Source organism: Echinops telfairi, unplaced genomic scaffold (genome assembly GCF_000313985.2).
Source record: "Echinops telfairi isolate 266 unplaced genomic scaffold, ASM31398v2 ScPeMD7_2;HRSCAF=8, whole genome shotgun sequence".
Classification (NCBI taxonomy): Eukaryota; Metazoa; Chordata; class Mammalia; order Afrosoricida; family Tenrecidae; genus Echinops; species Echinops telfairi.
Window position 1 is genome coordinate 49,989,882 of NW_022103898.1, and position 15,244 is coordinate 50,005,125.

Sequence of the window (15,244 nt, forward strand, 5' to 3'; positions counted from 1 at the left end):
TGACCCCGGGCCTCTGGGCCTCGGCGCGAGTTGGTACCTGCCCCCGAGTTGGGCGCTTTCTCCTTCTGGCTAGCGGCGTCCGCTTGGGAAGGCGCCCAGAAGGGCACCCGCGCGTCCCTGTGCGCAGCGGCCAGGTTTAGGACCCTGGGCGGCCATTTGGAAATGGTGTGCTCCAAGGAAAACGAGTTTGTCCTCTGTGGCTCTTTCTAGCAAATTGGACTGGACATGCGAGCCAGGCAAGGCGCGTTCGGCTTCGAGCGCCGGGAAAAACCAGCGGACTCCTTTGGAGGTAGTTCATCTGGAAAAATTGTGGGTGACTTTAACGCAACTGTTGGCGCCAGAACAAACGTCATGTGGTGCCCATGGCAACCTTACTTGGAGTAAGAGTTGGCTAGGTGGTGGTGGTTGATTTTTTCGTATTGGGATATGCTGACTTACAAACTAGTAAATTAGTAAAAGTACAGAACTGGGGAATCTGTTGTATACTCCATGATTTCAGCCCCAATCCCATCATCTGAAGGAGCCCTGGTGGTGCAGTGGTTAAAGCACTCGGCCAAGAGCCAAGTTGACTGGTTCACATAGTCTGTCTCAGTAAACCTGCACAGCGGGGACACCCTGTGGGGGCAGTTCTACCCTGCCCTACAGTGTGACTGTGACTCAGAATCCGCAGGAGGAAGGGGGCTTCGTATTTGTTAGGGTGTTTTCGTTCTTGGTGGTGGCTTCGTGGCTGAAGCACTTGGCTGCTGAGGGAAAGGTCTCCAGGCCTGCAACTAGAGCCCAGCAAGCAGCCCTGAGTTCTGGCGGGAGAGAGACGTGGCAGTCCGGTTCTGCGAAGATTTACAACCTTGGAAACCCAAGGGGTAGCTGTACTGTGGCCATAACAGGCTTGTGAGGAGTCCAAATCGACTCACGGGCAGTGGGTTTGGGATCCTCATCTGCACTAAGCGGGATAAAGCCATTGCCAGTGAGGACCAGACAGATGGCAAGCTATTACATAGTGTAGCTTTCCCATGTATTTTTGTTTTAATGTGACGAGCTCTTCTATTTTCCCATTACTAAATCACACTCTTTTAACATCCCCCCAAAATAAACTAAACGATGTTAAGAGCAAAATCTCCAAAGGCATCATCTACCCGAACAATTTCATATACTATTACTCGTGTTGGTGCTGTTTGGCGCTGACAGGCGGATGTGCGTGTGTTCAGAGTGGAAGCGCTCCAGAGAGTTTTCAAGGCTCTGCCCTTTCAGAGGCCGATGGATGGCCCTGCATTACAAGGTGCCTTTCTGGGTGGCTTCCAACAGGCGACCTTTCTACTGGGAGGGAAGAACTTAACTGGTTGTGCTTCCCGGGACTGGGCGGGGGGGGGGGGTCACTTTTCAGATTTTTAACCTTAACTCTTCTGACTGAGAAGACTACTCTAGATCCAGTCTTACAGGTTTCTTCTCCACTGCCAGGCTGCAACCAGGCCTCCCCAGGGTTATTCGGTCTGTGCGGTGGCTCTGGGTAAGCCTCTGGATGGCCTTGAATGAATTTACCAGCAGCTCACAGAGCATGTGCCTTGATGGAGGAGGGGCTAATAGTATCACCACCAAGCGTGAAGTCAATATATGAGTCCATATAGTATATAGTCATCCAATAAATAGAAGTAACAATAAAAAAGGCTCATAAAAATTCAGTTATCTTTTAATTGCATTTTCAAGGAACTTTTTGAAGTCCCCTCCTATAATTTTTTACAGGCTTATTAAATATTATTAATTATTACTGTCATTAATCACCAGCTCTCATCTCTTTGTTTGCCATACTTAAGTAACTGAGATGTTGGGAGCTATGTTACCAGTATTTCAAATACAGCCAGGCCACCCTCAATGGGCTTCATCAGAGCTTCTGGTGTAAGGACAGACTAGAAAAAGGAAATGACTGCAGCACACCTCTCAGGAAATAGCCACTGCAAACGTCATGAATAGTTGCCAACCATCGTCAGAGATAGGGTACGAAGTTGCATTCCATTAGCTGGTGGGCGGGACTCAAAAGGAAAAGAAACAGCTGTAAATATCCATTACATAATTGGAAGATGGGACAAATAATATATAAACATAGTGAAACTGGATGCCTTCAGAAAATGAAATGGAATGCATGATGATTGATAGAACTGATTAAAAAAATTCAAACTTCAAATTGTTAGTGAAGCATTCCATGTGCAACATATTGAACGAGCAGGTAACACCAAAGAAAGCTGGCAATAATTTAGAGTCACTGTCCCACAAAGAACCGGTTGATGTTCAGCTATGGAAGGAAGATGACCAAGCTGCACTGATGGCATTCGTGAACCAGAAGATTCCAGGATTTGAAAGAATACCAATTAAAATGTTACAACAAGCACTGGAAGCACTAACTAGTATTGAGTAAGAACTGACTGGAAGAGATCCATGATTGATCCGTGATCGTGCCCATCTCAAAGAAAGGTGACCCGACACAGTTGTGAACTATCCCATAACCATTAATATCACACGCCAGTAAAAGTCTGCTGAACATAACTCAAAAATGCCTGGAGCAGTGCATCGACAAGGAGTCGCCAGAAATCCAAGTCAGATTCAGGGATGTGAAATGAGGGCTATTGTGGCTGGTGTCAGATGAATCTTGGCTGAGAACAGAGAACATGAGAAAGATACTTACTTGCGTTTTGTTGGGTATGCAAAGATATTCAACCGTGTGGATTATAACATTATGGGCAATACTCAGAAGAATGGGATTCCAGCATAATTAACTGTGCTATTGTAGAACCTGACCGTGAACCACGAGTCAGTGGTATAGTAGAAGGGCACACTGCCTGGTTTCAAATCAGCAGAGCTGCCCACCAGTGTTGTATCCTTCACCATTCTTGTTCAGTCTATATGCTGAGCTCAAATAATTTGAAAAGCTGGAAGGTATGAAGAAGGACACCATCAGGTTTAGGGGGAGGTTTAATCAGTTATCTGCTGATTGCTGAACGCAAAGAGGGCATAAAGAATTTCCTAATGAAAATAAAAGCCTGCATCCTTCAATATGGGTTGCAACTTAATGTAAAGAAAACCCAAATCCTCACAAATGGACCGATAGACAACACCATGTTCAAATGGAGAAAAGACTGAAGTTGTTAAGGATTTCACTTTACTTGGATCTCTAATCAATGAGCATAAAAACAGCAGGCAAAACCATTGCAGATATGCTATACAAACCTCTTTAAGTGGGAAAGAGGAAAGACGTCACTTTGAGGTATTTTTCAGTTGTGCACGACCCATGATATTTTCAAACACCTCATATACATGTAAACAGGGAACCATGAGTAAGGAAGACTGCAGAAGAGTTGATGCATTTAAATTGTGTGTTGGAAAGAATATTGAAAGTACCATGGAACTCTTAGGAGAACACACAACTCTGTCTTGGAAGAAGCACAGTTGGTACGATCTTGGCAACAAAACTGGTGAGACTTTCACCTCCAGATACTTGGCACATCAGACTTGGTAAAGTAGAGAGCCAGTGAAAACGAGGATGGCTTTTAATGAGACGAACAGACGTAGTGGCTGCAACGACAGCGCAAACATAATCAGCACTGTGAGGATAGCTCGGAGCCGCCAGCAGAATATTCTGTGGTCCATAGGCTCACGATGGGTCGGAGCCTCCAGGATGGGGCCTAACAACACCATCATTAAATGGCTAAAAGAAAGAGTTATGCCCAATTGCATCCAGAAAATAAAAGTCTTGTGTTTTCTTTGAAAATGTTTATGAAAACAAAAGCCTAATAAACCAAACTCACTGCCATCGAGTTGCTCCTGACTCTCAGCCACCCCGCAAAGAAGAGGAGAGTTACTCCTTTGAGTTTCAGAGCTTGTACATTTTTCTAGGAATGGATGAGTTCACCTGCCTCCCGTGGAGCAGCAGGTACGTTTGAATTTCAGACCCTCGGGCTAGCAGCCCCAGGTATAACCACCTGTACCCACAGAGCTCCTCAACGTACCATAGTACCTACCTGAAGCTGGTCACACCTTCACAGCTCCCTACAAAGAAGACCCACATCCTCACATCCAGACCCACAGTTAACATTTTGATAAAAGGAGAACAGACTGGAGTTGTCAAGGATTTTCGCCTTGCTTGGGTCCACAATCGATGCTCATGGAAGTTGCCATCACGAGATCCAATGCCAGGAAATCTGCCGCACCAGATTTCCTCAGAATGCTAAAATGCAGGCATGTTACTTTGAGGGTTAAGGTGCACTTCACCCAAGCCATGGTATTTTTAATCACCCCATTTTCATGGGAGAGAGTTGGACATTGATAAGGAAGATGAAGAAGAATTGATGCGTTTGAATTGTGGGGCTGGCGAAGGATATTGGAAATGCCATGGACGGCCAAAGGACATGCAAGTCTGTTTTGGAAGAAGGATGGCCAGAGCGCTCCTCAGAGGCAAGAGTGGTGACACTTTGTCTGAAATACTTTATGTCAGGAGGGAGTAGTTCCTAGAGAAGGCCATCAGGCTTGGGAAAGCAGAGGCACTGTGTCAAAGAGGGAGATCCTCTGGGAGAGGGAGAGGCACTGTGGCCTCAGCATAGAACCATCGTGAGGAAGTGGTAGGACCCAGGAGTGTTGCCTTCTGATGTGCAGAGGGTCGCTCTGGGTCAGAACTGGCTTCATGGCACCTAACAACCATTATGGTTTAAACTTGATTACACACATTGGATTAACTAAATAATCTCCTGGACATCAGTTTCCCTCTGTGACACATAAGGAGCTTGGATTACATTTTTGGCCTGTGAATTAAAATGAGGACTGAATTTCTTTCTTATCTACTTGGAGGCTTTGTGGACCAGATCCTCTCCCATTGCTCGGGCACTCGGACCTGCTCTGAAGTCTCCCTCTGCTGTAGCACTGTCACAGGCATGCTGCCCTTCCCTCGTCTTTGCGCGGTGTACAGCGAGGGAAGAGACTACTTCAGAATTCAAAATTCATTTTTATATTTTCGATGTCTGTCATGGTTCCCAAAGTGCAGTGGTGATCAAAAAGCAACAGACAATAGTAAAGGAACTCACACGTGTCAGAGATTTAAACAATGTTCATGTACGATTTAAATAGTGCACTGAGACTCCGTTTATATAAGCCTAAGATTTGGTCCCAAGAAAGGATAGTCTACAGAATACAGCCATTGGTTGCTGGCCTTTCTTTTCTTCTGCACACTTGATAGAGTCTCTTCAGCGGCCATAGGTCACTGAGACAGGAAGGCAAGGAAGAGGAAAGAAAGATGTATGAAAAAGCTCATGCTGTGGACAGAATTGCATTTCCTTGCAAGGGCTGTTGAACCCCTAATTCCTGTCCCTGTGAATGTGACTTTCTTTAAGGAAACAGGGCCTTTACTTAAAGATATTGTCACTTAAGTTATGCTGTAAAAGGATGGGTCCTAATTCCAGTCCTTGGTTACTATTTCATAAAAGGAGAGGAGAGACAGAGATATAGGGAGAAACACATGGTGGTGGGGCTGGGGAGACGACATGTCCTTTTGTTTGCAGCCACCGTGTCACGCCATCTCCTGGAAGGCCTTGCTCTTTTTTCTTGCCCCTCCATAACTGATCTCTTTCTCCAGAGACTGGTTGGTCTCTCTGGATATCTCTTTTCCAAAGCTGCCCTCTATGTAGTATTTTATTGAAATGTTCTTAAGAAGCTGCCCTCTACATGGTATTTTATTGAGACATTCTTAAGAAATTAAGAGGCTCGTACCCCAAGTTAACCTCATCAGATCTGTGTACAAAATCCACCATTCAGGAGCTATGGTTTCAAGTGTCTTCATTTTACAAATGAAAATATGACAACAAAAGGTGAAGCCTGAGTTTCAAGGCCATATCACTAGTTTAGACAGTGGTTCTCAATGGTGGGTGGCGACCCCTTTGGGGATCGAACAATCCTTTCACAGGGGTCACCTAAGACCATTAGAAAACATAAATATTTCACAATATATAATTACATATTGTTTTGTGATTAATCATTATGCTTTAATCATGTTTATGTTCAATTTGTAACAATAAAAATACAGCCTGCATATCAGATATTTAACAGTAGCAAAATTACAGTTATGAAGTAGCAATGAAAATATAGTTGGGAGTCACAACATGAGGAATTGTAGTAAAGCGTCACAGCATCAGGAAGGTTGATAACCACTGAGTTAAGAGAATACATGTTTTCTAACACTGTACTCAATTCTTCTTGTTTGGTGCCCCTTTGGCACTATAACCTAATTAATCTGTGCATGTCAGGGAAAGGGTTTTAAGCAAACAGAGGCAAAGCTGTGGGTTGGAACTAAGATTCACTCCTTCTGGAATGCAGAAGATGTAATCAGAAAATAAGAAGCTCAGAAGCCAGCACTTGGATCTTCTCTGGGAAACTCTCCTTTTCTAAGTATAGGAAAGGCTCTGAAAGGATAGCTAGTGGCCTTGCGAGTTTTCTGGGCTCTGTGCATATCTTAACTCTTTTCATTCGGCCACTAAGAACCACAGATTCCCTCTGTGGCAGCCTAGAGTAGCCTCATGAGATTCTTATTTATTGGGTGCCCACTAGACACGACTCACTCACCGCCATCGAGTTGATGCTGACTCATAGTGACTCTATAAGACAGAGTAGAAATGCTGCTGAGTTTCCGACAGTGTAACTTTTTATGGGAGTAGGGAGCCTTGTTTTCCTCCAGTGGAGTGCCTGGTGGTTTCGAACTGTTGACCTTGCTGATTGCAACTTAATGTGTACCACTACATCACCAGGGATTCAAGACATTACTAGGGGATAAATCTACATTGGTGAAATAAGCAGACATACTTTTAATCATCATAGTAGTCAGAGTCTATTGGGGAGAGATATTTTTTAAAAAGAAAAAGAACAAGTAAACCATCCATACATTCAACAAATACTTATTTATTATCCATTATTTATAAGACACTGTATGAACACCAGAACAAAGTTCCTGCTCTTAAGGTCTTTAAGAGACTAGTGGATAATAAGTAAGCAGTTAGTTCATTAATTTAACAAATCTGTACTGAATGCCAGCCTATTGGCAACAACTCTTTTAGGCTTGGAGTTTTGGGGTAGTGTGAGTCTTTAAATGCTTAGCTACAAATGGAAAAGTTGCAACTTTATGTTCTCCCAGAAGGACCTCAGAAAAAATCCTGACAAGCTAATTTGGAAAACTCAGTGATTGGAAACCTTAATGCCACACACAGTTTTATTCTGACACACATGGAGTCACCAAGACTCAGTGTGAACCTGCTGACAAGTAGACAGGACCCTGTGGCAGCAACAAAGTACAAAACAGATAAAAGACAACGCCTTGTGCTGTCTGTGTGCTATGTGCATTGTCGTGAAAGAGACAAACAAGGAACACAAGAGTGCAAAAGGAAAAAAATGGAAGTGGGTCGGAGAGTGAAGGGGGCTGCTATTGTTGGTGGGAGAGTCAAGGAGAAGCCTCTAGCATTGGTGATATCTGAGAGACTAAAATAAAGCAATGGATAGAGGTATAAACATAGTGGTGTACATATGTAAATGCATTAATCCACAAAAAGAGGTATTAGCCTATGTACATATATTTAAACGACAATACACTGCGGTAGGGGATGGACTTCAGGCTTCTGCTCATACCCTCCCTCAATACAAGAACACTTTGTTCTAACAAATCTGCAGTCTGATTGTTCATCCTCCCAAATGGGTGCATAAGGAAATGTGATGAAGAAGGTGGATGGTGCCTGGCTATGAAAAGATATAACATCTGGGGTCTTAAAGGCTTGAAGTTACACAAGCAGTGAAAGCCACAAGAAGCACACTGCTGCCTGTGCGATCATGAGGAGTCACATAGGAACCAGGTAATAGGCATCAGCAGACACATAACAAACAAACAAAAACATGTTTTTGAGAATGAGGTGGGGCAGGGGGTGAAGCAGAGATCCAAAGCCCATCTGTGGACAATGGAACAATCTTCCTACAGAGGGGTCACAGGAAAGGGATGAGTTAACCAGGGTGTGGTAAAGCATTCATGAAACACACTATATTCCTCTGGTACCTTGAGGCTTCCTCACCCCCCACTACCATGACCCCAGTGCTGCTTCTCAATTCAGACTTGACCGGAACATGTACACAGGTAAAGATAAGAGATGGGAGGTCACAACACATGGATTCCAGGAACAGGAGTGGGACTAGTGATACCAGAAGGGTAAGGGGAAGTGGGGTAGAGGAGGAAGAAAGGGAGAACTGATCACAATGATTGACACATAACCATACACCCCTCTCCAGGGGGAAGAACAACAGAAAACATGGGAAAAGGGAGACAGCGGTCAGTGTGAGATATGGAAATAATAGCAATGTACAATCTATCGGGGTTATGAGAGTGGGGGGCAGGGAGGGGAAAAAAGATGCGCTGATACCAAGGGCTCAATAGAAAGTAAATGTCTAGAAAAGAATGAAGGCAACATATGTACAAATTCTCCTGATGCAAGTGATGTATGGATTGTGACAAGAGTTGTAAGAGTCCCCAATAAAATGGGAAAAAAAAGAAAAGAAAATAGGACTGACGTTGCCAAACAGCATGGTTGATGGAGCTTTGTCAGCTCAGACCCCAGTTTGCTGTGTAAACTTTCACCAAAAGCACAATCAAAGATTATTTAAAAAAAAAATAAAGTAAAAGTACAAGAGGAAGCAGTCTTTGGAGATGTCGGGGGAATTGTGGTCAGGACAAAATCAAAATGGAAACATCAGGGTGCTGCCTGGGATTGTGAAAAAAGTGAACAGGGACATGTGAGCACAGTTCTGACCCTCGGTCAGATAACGGGCTGACCCTGTGACTGCCACGATGGGCATTATGGGATGGAGGCCAATGATAAGGGTGGTCTGGGCAGTTTTTCGGTTTGTTATTTTTTCCTGTGATACATGTGGTCACTCTGAATCAGAACCAACTCCAGGGCACCTTGCAGCAGCAGCTACAAAGTCGGTAGCCAGGGCCCATGTGATATTTTACTCATAATTAAGGCTGTGTGATAAAATGAAACATTGGTGTGGTAAGTAAAGATGTGACAGAACATAATGGGGAAGGATCTATTCAGATCTCATCCTTCAAAGAAGGCTCATGAAAGAAGCAAAATTTAAACTGAGCTTTGATGAATTAAGCCAAATCCTTGGGAAAGCCGTTCCATGTGGCTAGAAGGACGTCCGAGTTTCCTGAGGACCCTTGGCTGCCTTCTATTTAATACCTCTATAATCAACAAATGACCAATTACCTAGAAAGATCAACTTTGAATATACACCCTGAGTAGAAGTTTGGTTAAACTGGTATGTGTTGGAGGAAATTCATAGATCAGGTTTTGATTTCTTATTGCTAGGCATAAAGCTGCATGCTGAATGCAAGTGGACATACGTGAGATATCTTCCTTTTCTGTGTGACATTTTGGGTTCCATTGTGATGCAGGTGCAATACCCTCCTGGCTACAATACCCTTGCCTTTGTGACAAAGAAGTCACGCTGGTGGAATTAGGTGGATTTCTTCTCTTTCAGAATGGAGAATGTTCGTATTAATTCTTCCCTGCACCAGAGGTTAGTCTCAGCAGATGTTCCTCTCTAAAAGCAGACTCACCTCTAGCTAGCTAACCTCAAGGAACAAAGCAGGGTGCAGTTCCTAGTGCTTAGCACCCTCATAATAAAAACGTAGAAATTTTTATTAATATAGGCACTTTCTTAAGTACAACACTTACAATTCTCCTTCATGATCCATCTCAAGGTCAGAAGAGATATGTGACAGAACTGCTTAAAATTTCAGTTCTGTGTAACTTATTCTATAATTTTAAGCAAAGTGACTTTTGTTTTCAGCTGTGCTTAGCTGCCTATTTAGATAAAATTGTGGTGTTGCCATCACCTAATTTTTCTACGAGTTAAAGGAAATTTGCATAGCTCATCAAAATGTACATGGAAGTCTTAATCTCTTGGCTTCTAATATGTCATGATTTACAACCTCAAATAAACGGATCTTGCCATACTTTTCCTTCTGAAAAGGATGAAAAGTTCTGTCCCTCAAGAACTCTAATATATAAAAGGCAGAGCTCTTATTTTGTAGATTTCAACCTCATGCAAAAATAAAATTGTGAGAAAATCGAATGCAAATGAGAATCCCATGGATGCCATGCTTTCATAAAATATTGGGGACATTAACACGTTTCTCTCCCCCTTTTCACGTTTCAAGGCAGGAAGAATTTATTACTTCATGTATCTTCCAATTCAAGCCGTGGGCAGCCTGTAGAACGCTGGGCAGCCTGTAGCTTTTCTAATCAGCTGCACTCACCAGTTTTTATAAAATCTGTATTTGCCTGAAAATTGCTTTTGCTCACAATCCAAAGGAGATTTCACCTTCTCTCTCCCCTTTTATTTTATTTTTTTCTATTTGGCATAAGGGGAGATTGAGGAAAAGAGGAAAAGTGAAATTAAGTTCGTTTTTATTTCTTTTCAAAGATACAGGCTTTGGTAATTATGATGTGGAGACAAGAGAGGGACTGGCTCTCATGGTTTGTCCTAGACCTTCCACATCAAGAGCCAGGAACATTTGAGTCTGTAAATATTAAGTGCTTGCTTGCTCATGGTATTCAATGTAGGTTTCACTAAACATTTAAAAAGTCTTTCTGGAGAACTTGTGTTTTCCCAAGTGTTATTTGTGTGTTTCCTATTGCCTCAGATGGCTACAGACAATTTTCCAGAGGTTAAGAATTTTCTCAGATCTTCTCCTACATTTTCAATGGATGATGGAAAGTTTCAAAGAGAAAGATGTTAATTTCTAAAGTTTTTTAAAGGTATTTTGCATTTCAGAAGAGCTTATACAGTTTTAAAATTTAACCACACTTGAGAACTTAATGATAGAACTTCCCGATAGAGGAAAAATGAATCTGGCGAATACCGTCTCGTCTGATGTGTCTGCTATCCAAGCCTCGAGACATGTTTGGCGAGGTCACGTCGTTTATGAAATTGATACTTTTGTGATTTAAAGTACTTTTCCAGAAATCCTAACTAGGGCTTCACTGTTTAGGGGAGAAAGGGCTCATTTGCCGAGTGGTGTAAAGTGGGAGCTCTATACCGGGCATTGCTCTTGTTGTTGGTACAGCCGAGCTGATGTCTAGTCATCGTGCTAAGAAACTAAGCAGAACTGCCCTGAGCATTTTCTAGATCACACACGTTATAGAGTTAGAACACCAACTCTTTTTCCACCAAGCAGCCAGGTGGGTTCCAGGCACCAACCTTTTGATTAGCAGCCGTGTGCTTAACTGTTGCACCACTAGGGCTCTTTATCCAGAGGCTGTAGTAGGGGTGGTTTTATAGGCACATGGCAAATATTTCTCAAGGAGACTAATGTTTGTAGGGTCTCCACATCTGTCTTCTGGGATATACACTCCATTATGTCAGAGATCATATTAGATTTGCTAAAATATCTGGTTTCCAAACAAGCACACTATTAATATTTGATGAATGATTGAATGAATGAATACAATTAATTGACTAAGCTGAATTAATGACCGGGGGCAATTCGCAATGCTAAAAAAAAAGGAGGTGGGGGCTTCCAACCAATAGTAAAGCAACAGTGATGGATAGATAGTCTCGGGCCTCGCTTTGACTTCATGTGAATGAGTACATACTCCTGAAAGGCACAGTGTTCTTCAGGACCTGGAGAGGCTGGCAGTGAAGTACATGTGGTCCCAGCCTCACAGCTAATGCAGTTGCTACATCCAAGTCACTACATCGACTGTTTGAGTTATGACCATTTGGTTGCTTGTTTGTTTTGCACATTTTATGGTTAGGATTTTCAGTTGCCTCAGAGCATGTGAAAGTTGAACATTTGCATTGGGAAGAGTGAAGAAGGAGCAAGGCATTCGATTTATGGTTCTGGCAAAGAATATTGAAAAGTAACAGCGACTGCCAAAAGAACAAACAGCTCTGTCTTGGAAGACGTATAGCCAGAATGTTCTTTAGAAGCAAGGATGGTAGGACTTCACCTCACGTACTTTGTACATGTGATCAAGAGAGACCTGTTCCTGGCAAAGGACATGGTGTTTGGTAAAGTGGTGGGCCAGCCAAAAAGGGAAAGCCCTCAACAAGATGGATTCACACAGTGGCTGCACCAATGGACTTAATCCTAAGAACAATTGTTGAGGATGGTGCAGGGCCAGTTGGTGCTGTGTGCTGTTTTATGTAGAGTCGCTGTAAACAGGAACTGACTTGATGGCACCTAACAACATCAACAGTGTGCACGATACATCGCGTGGTAGCATGTAATTTACTGCTGTTATTATTATTCTCAGACTTTTACTTGCCGATGTTCAAAGATCAGATTTATAAAGATACTGAAAATAAAAATATAGATAATAAAAATAATAAAATAAATATATTAGATATGTAAAATAAAATTATCAAAGTGATGTGACAGTAACTACATTAATAGTTTCTTAGGCTATTAGTGGAGACAATAAAGGGGAATGGGGAGCTAACAACAGTGAGTACAAGAATGAAGAGAAGATTTTAAAATTGTGATGATGATTGTACAACTCTTTAATATATCAGCTCATTAAATTGTATGAAATGTGAATTATATGTCAATAAAAATGTCAAAAAACAAACAAAAGAGTAAATGATAATGAAAAAGAAAACAACAAAACAAATGCAGACGTATTCAATTTTCGCCAGAGTCCTAGAAACACTGATTTCCTGTCCGAAATTATTGACTACCTCAACTGGTGCGGATATCATCCAAATTAACCAAACCAAACTCTGCCATACAATTGATTCCAACTTCCAGAGACCGACCCTATAGAACAGAGCAGAGGAGCCCTGGTGGCATAGTGTTTACATGTTAGGCTGTGATCCGCATAGTCATCAGTTCAAAACCTCCAGATGCTCTGTGGGAGAAAGAGGGGGTTCTCTACTCCCGTAAACACTTATACTCGTTATGAGTCGGCATCCGCTCAATGGCAGTGATACAGGACACAGTAGACTACTCCCTGTGGATTTCTGAGACTGTAAATCCTGAACCCATAATCTTCAGCAGTTACTTGAACTGGGAAAGTAACTGAAAAGTTTTTTTTTTAAAAGAAATAAAATACAGCAGAACTTTTGTGGTAGTTATATAATCTGTTGTCAATTTGAGACTTATGAGTGAAGGGGTGGAGTTTAGTCTGTCAATCGGTCCCAGCTTGATGACTTCATTTGGAGCCCCTAAGGAGATAAATAGCTTGCTGGAGGTGGGACACATGCTCATTCCCTGCGAGACATTTCTGCAGACAAGACACATGGAGCTACGCTAGAGCCTTGGAGCTGAAGGAGACACATGGAGACCCCCTCCAGTGCTGAGATGCTTCTAATGCCACTGGATTCACAAGACTTTCCACCTACTGGCCTGTGCTCTTTCTGCTTTCAGTGTCATTATATGCATTGTGTGAGTCTGAAGAGGACTTTATAGATTGGTATTGGACACATGGGCTAATATCAGACTTATGGACTTGATCTGGACTGGGCTGGGATGTTTTCTTAATACACAATTTCTCTTTGATATAAAGTTTTCTTTTGCACATGTATGAGTGTCTATAAATTTGTTTCTCTAGTCAATCCAAATTAGCACAATTTTGTCCCCGCAGATAAAATACATCTTTTTCTAAAAATACATCTCAGTACGGCCAGGGGTCCCCATGTGTCTTCTCCAGCTCTGAGGCTTTGGCTGCCATCAGCCTGTCACCATGTGGCTTATTAACAAGAATATCTCGCAGGGACTGAGCATATGTCCAGCCTCCAATGAGCTATTTATCTATTACCTTAGGAGCTCCAAATACGGTCATCAAGCTATGACCTGATTGACAGGCTAAACTCCACCCTTCACTCTTAAGTCTCAAATTGACAACAGATTATGTAACTACCACAGACATTTTGTTCTTTTCTTTTTGTGATGGAGTTGGAGCCTTTTACTAAGTAATGGGCTATTTTTGCAAGCTTGCATACATATATATTTTTTCTTACCAATACAGCTTCCAATGTTTTTAAAAGTTCATCATAATAAGCACCTATGATCATCCTGTGCCCTTTGAGACCAACTATAAAGATTAGCCACTAGGGATTCCCCAAAAGAATCACCATAGCCATCTGAGCTGGCTGCTCTGCCTTGACCTTCATGGTCCCAGCACGTCCTCCCCTCAGAAGCCACTGTTTTAATTGGACTTTTTTTAAATTTAAAGGCACACTGAAAGACTGAACCTGGAATAAGTATTTAAACATGTTTTGTTTATAATTAACCCATATAAATATATGCTGGAACCCTGCTATCAATACTTTTGGGGTTACACTTGTGTATTTGGGACAGAGACAGGCTTTCTGCTCCCTTAAAAGTTAGTCTTGGCAACCGACAACGCCAGCTCTACTCTGCCTGACAGGCTGGTAGGAGGGGAATCAATTTGATGGCAGTGAGTTTGGTTTGGGGCTTTGGTTCTGGCTTTGTGTGTGTGTGTCCACACACCAGGGGACTGCACATGTTCAGAGAAAATTTCCATGAACTTTTTGTGCCATTTTTCCATGCATGAACTTTTTGAAAGTGTGTGTGTGTACATTCATGTAGATATACCTAGAAACTACTTGTACAACTAGGGTAGCATTGGAAATAGTTTTGAAGTTATACTTTGATAGCTAGCTCTCTTTTTTTAGCTATCCCTCTTATACATAAAACTAGGACTTCTAAAAAAAAACAAAAACTAGGATTTCTAATTTAAATGGATGATGATTTCCCTTAGAAACACTGTAGCTATTTTTTTAAATAATAAATCATTTTATTTGGGGCTCTTACATATATCATATCAATCCATACATCCATTATATTAAGTGGACGTGTACAATTGTTGGCGTCAACAATTTCTTAACATTATCTTTCTTCTTGAGCCCTTTGAGATGCTATTTCTTTCTTTTTTTAAACTCATTTTATTGGGGGCTTGTACAACTCATATCACAATCCATACATCCATCCATTGTCTCAAGCACATTTGTACACATGTTGCCATCATCATTTTCAAAGCATTTTCTTTCTACTTGAGCCCTTGGTATCAGCTCCTCATTTTTCTCCCTCTCTCCCCCTTCTTCCCTCATGAACCCTTTATAATTTACAAATTATTATTTTTTCATGTCATGCACAGTCTGATGTCCCCACCCCCTTGTCTGTTGTCTGTCCCCCTGGGAGGGG

At 42.1% G+C, this 15,244-nt stretch overlaps 1 protein-coding gene across 1 annotated transcript in view; it reads left to right on the forward strand.

Annotated features, from left to right (window-relative positions):
• Positions 1 to 225: 225 nt before the first annotated feature.
• Positions 226 to 15,244, forward strand: part of LIN7A (lin-7 homolog A, crumbs cell polarity complex component) — a 246,476-nt gene continuing 231,457 nt past the window's right edge. Inside the window, exon 1 of the mRNA XM_013004082.2 lies at positions 226 to 289. Within this exon, the coding sequence (XP_012859536.1) occupies positions 226 to 289 (64 nt within the window). The remainder of the gene's footprint in view (positions 290 to 15,244) is intronic.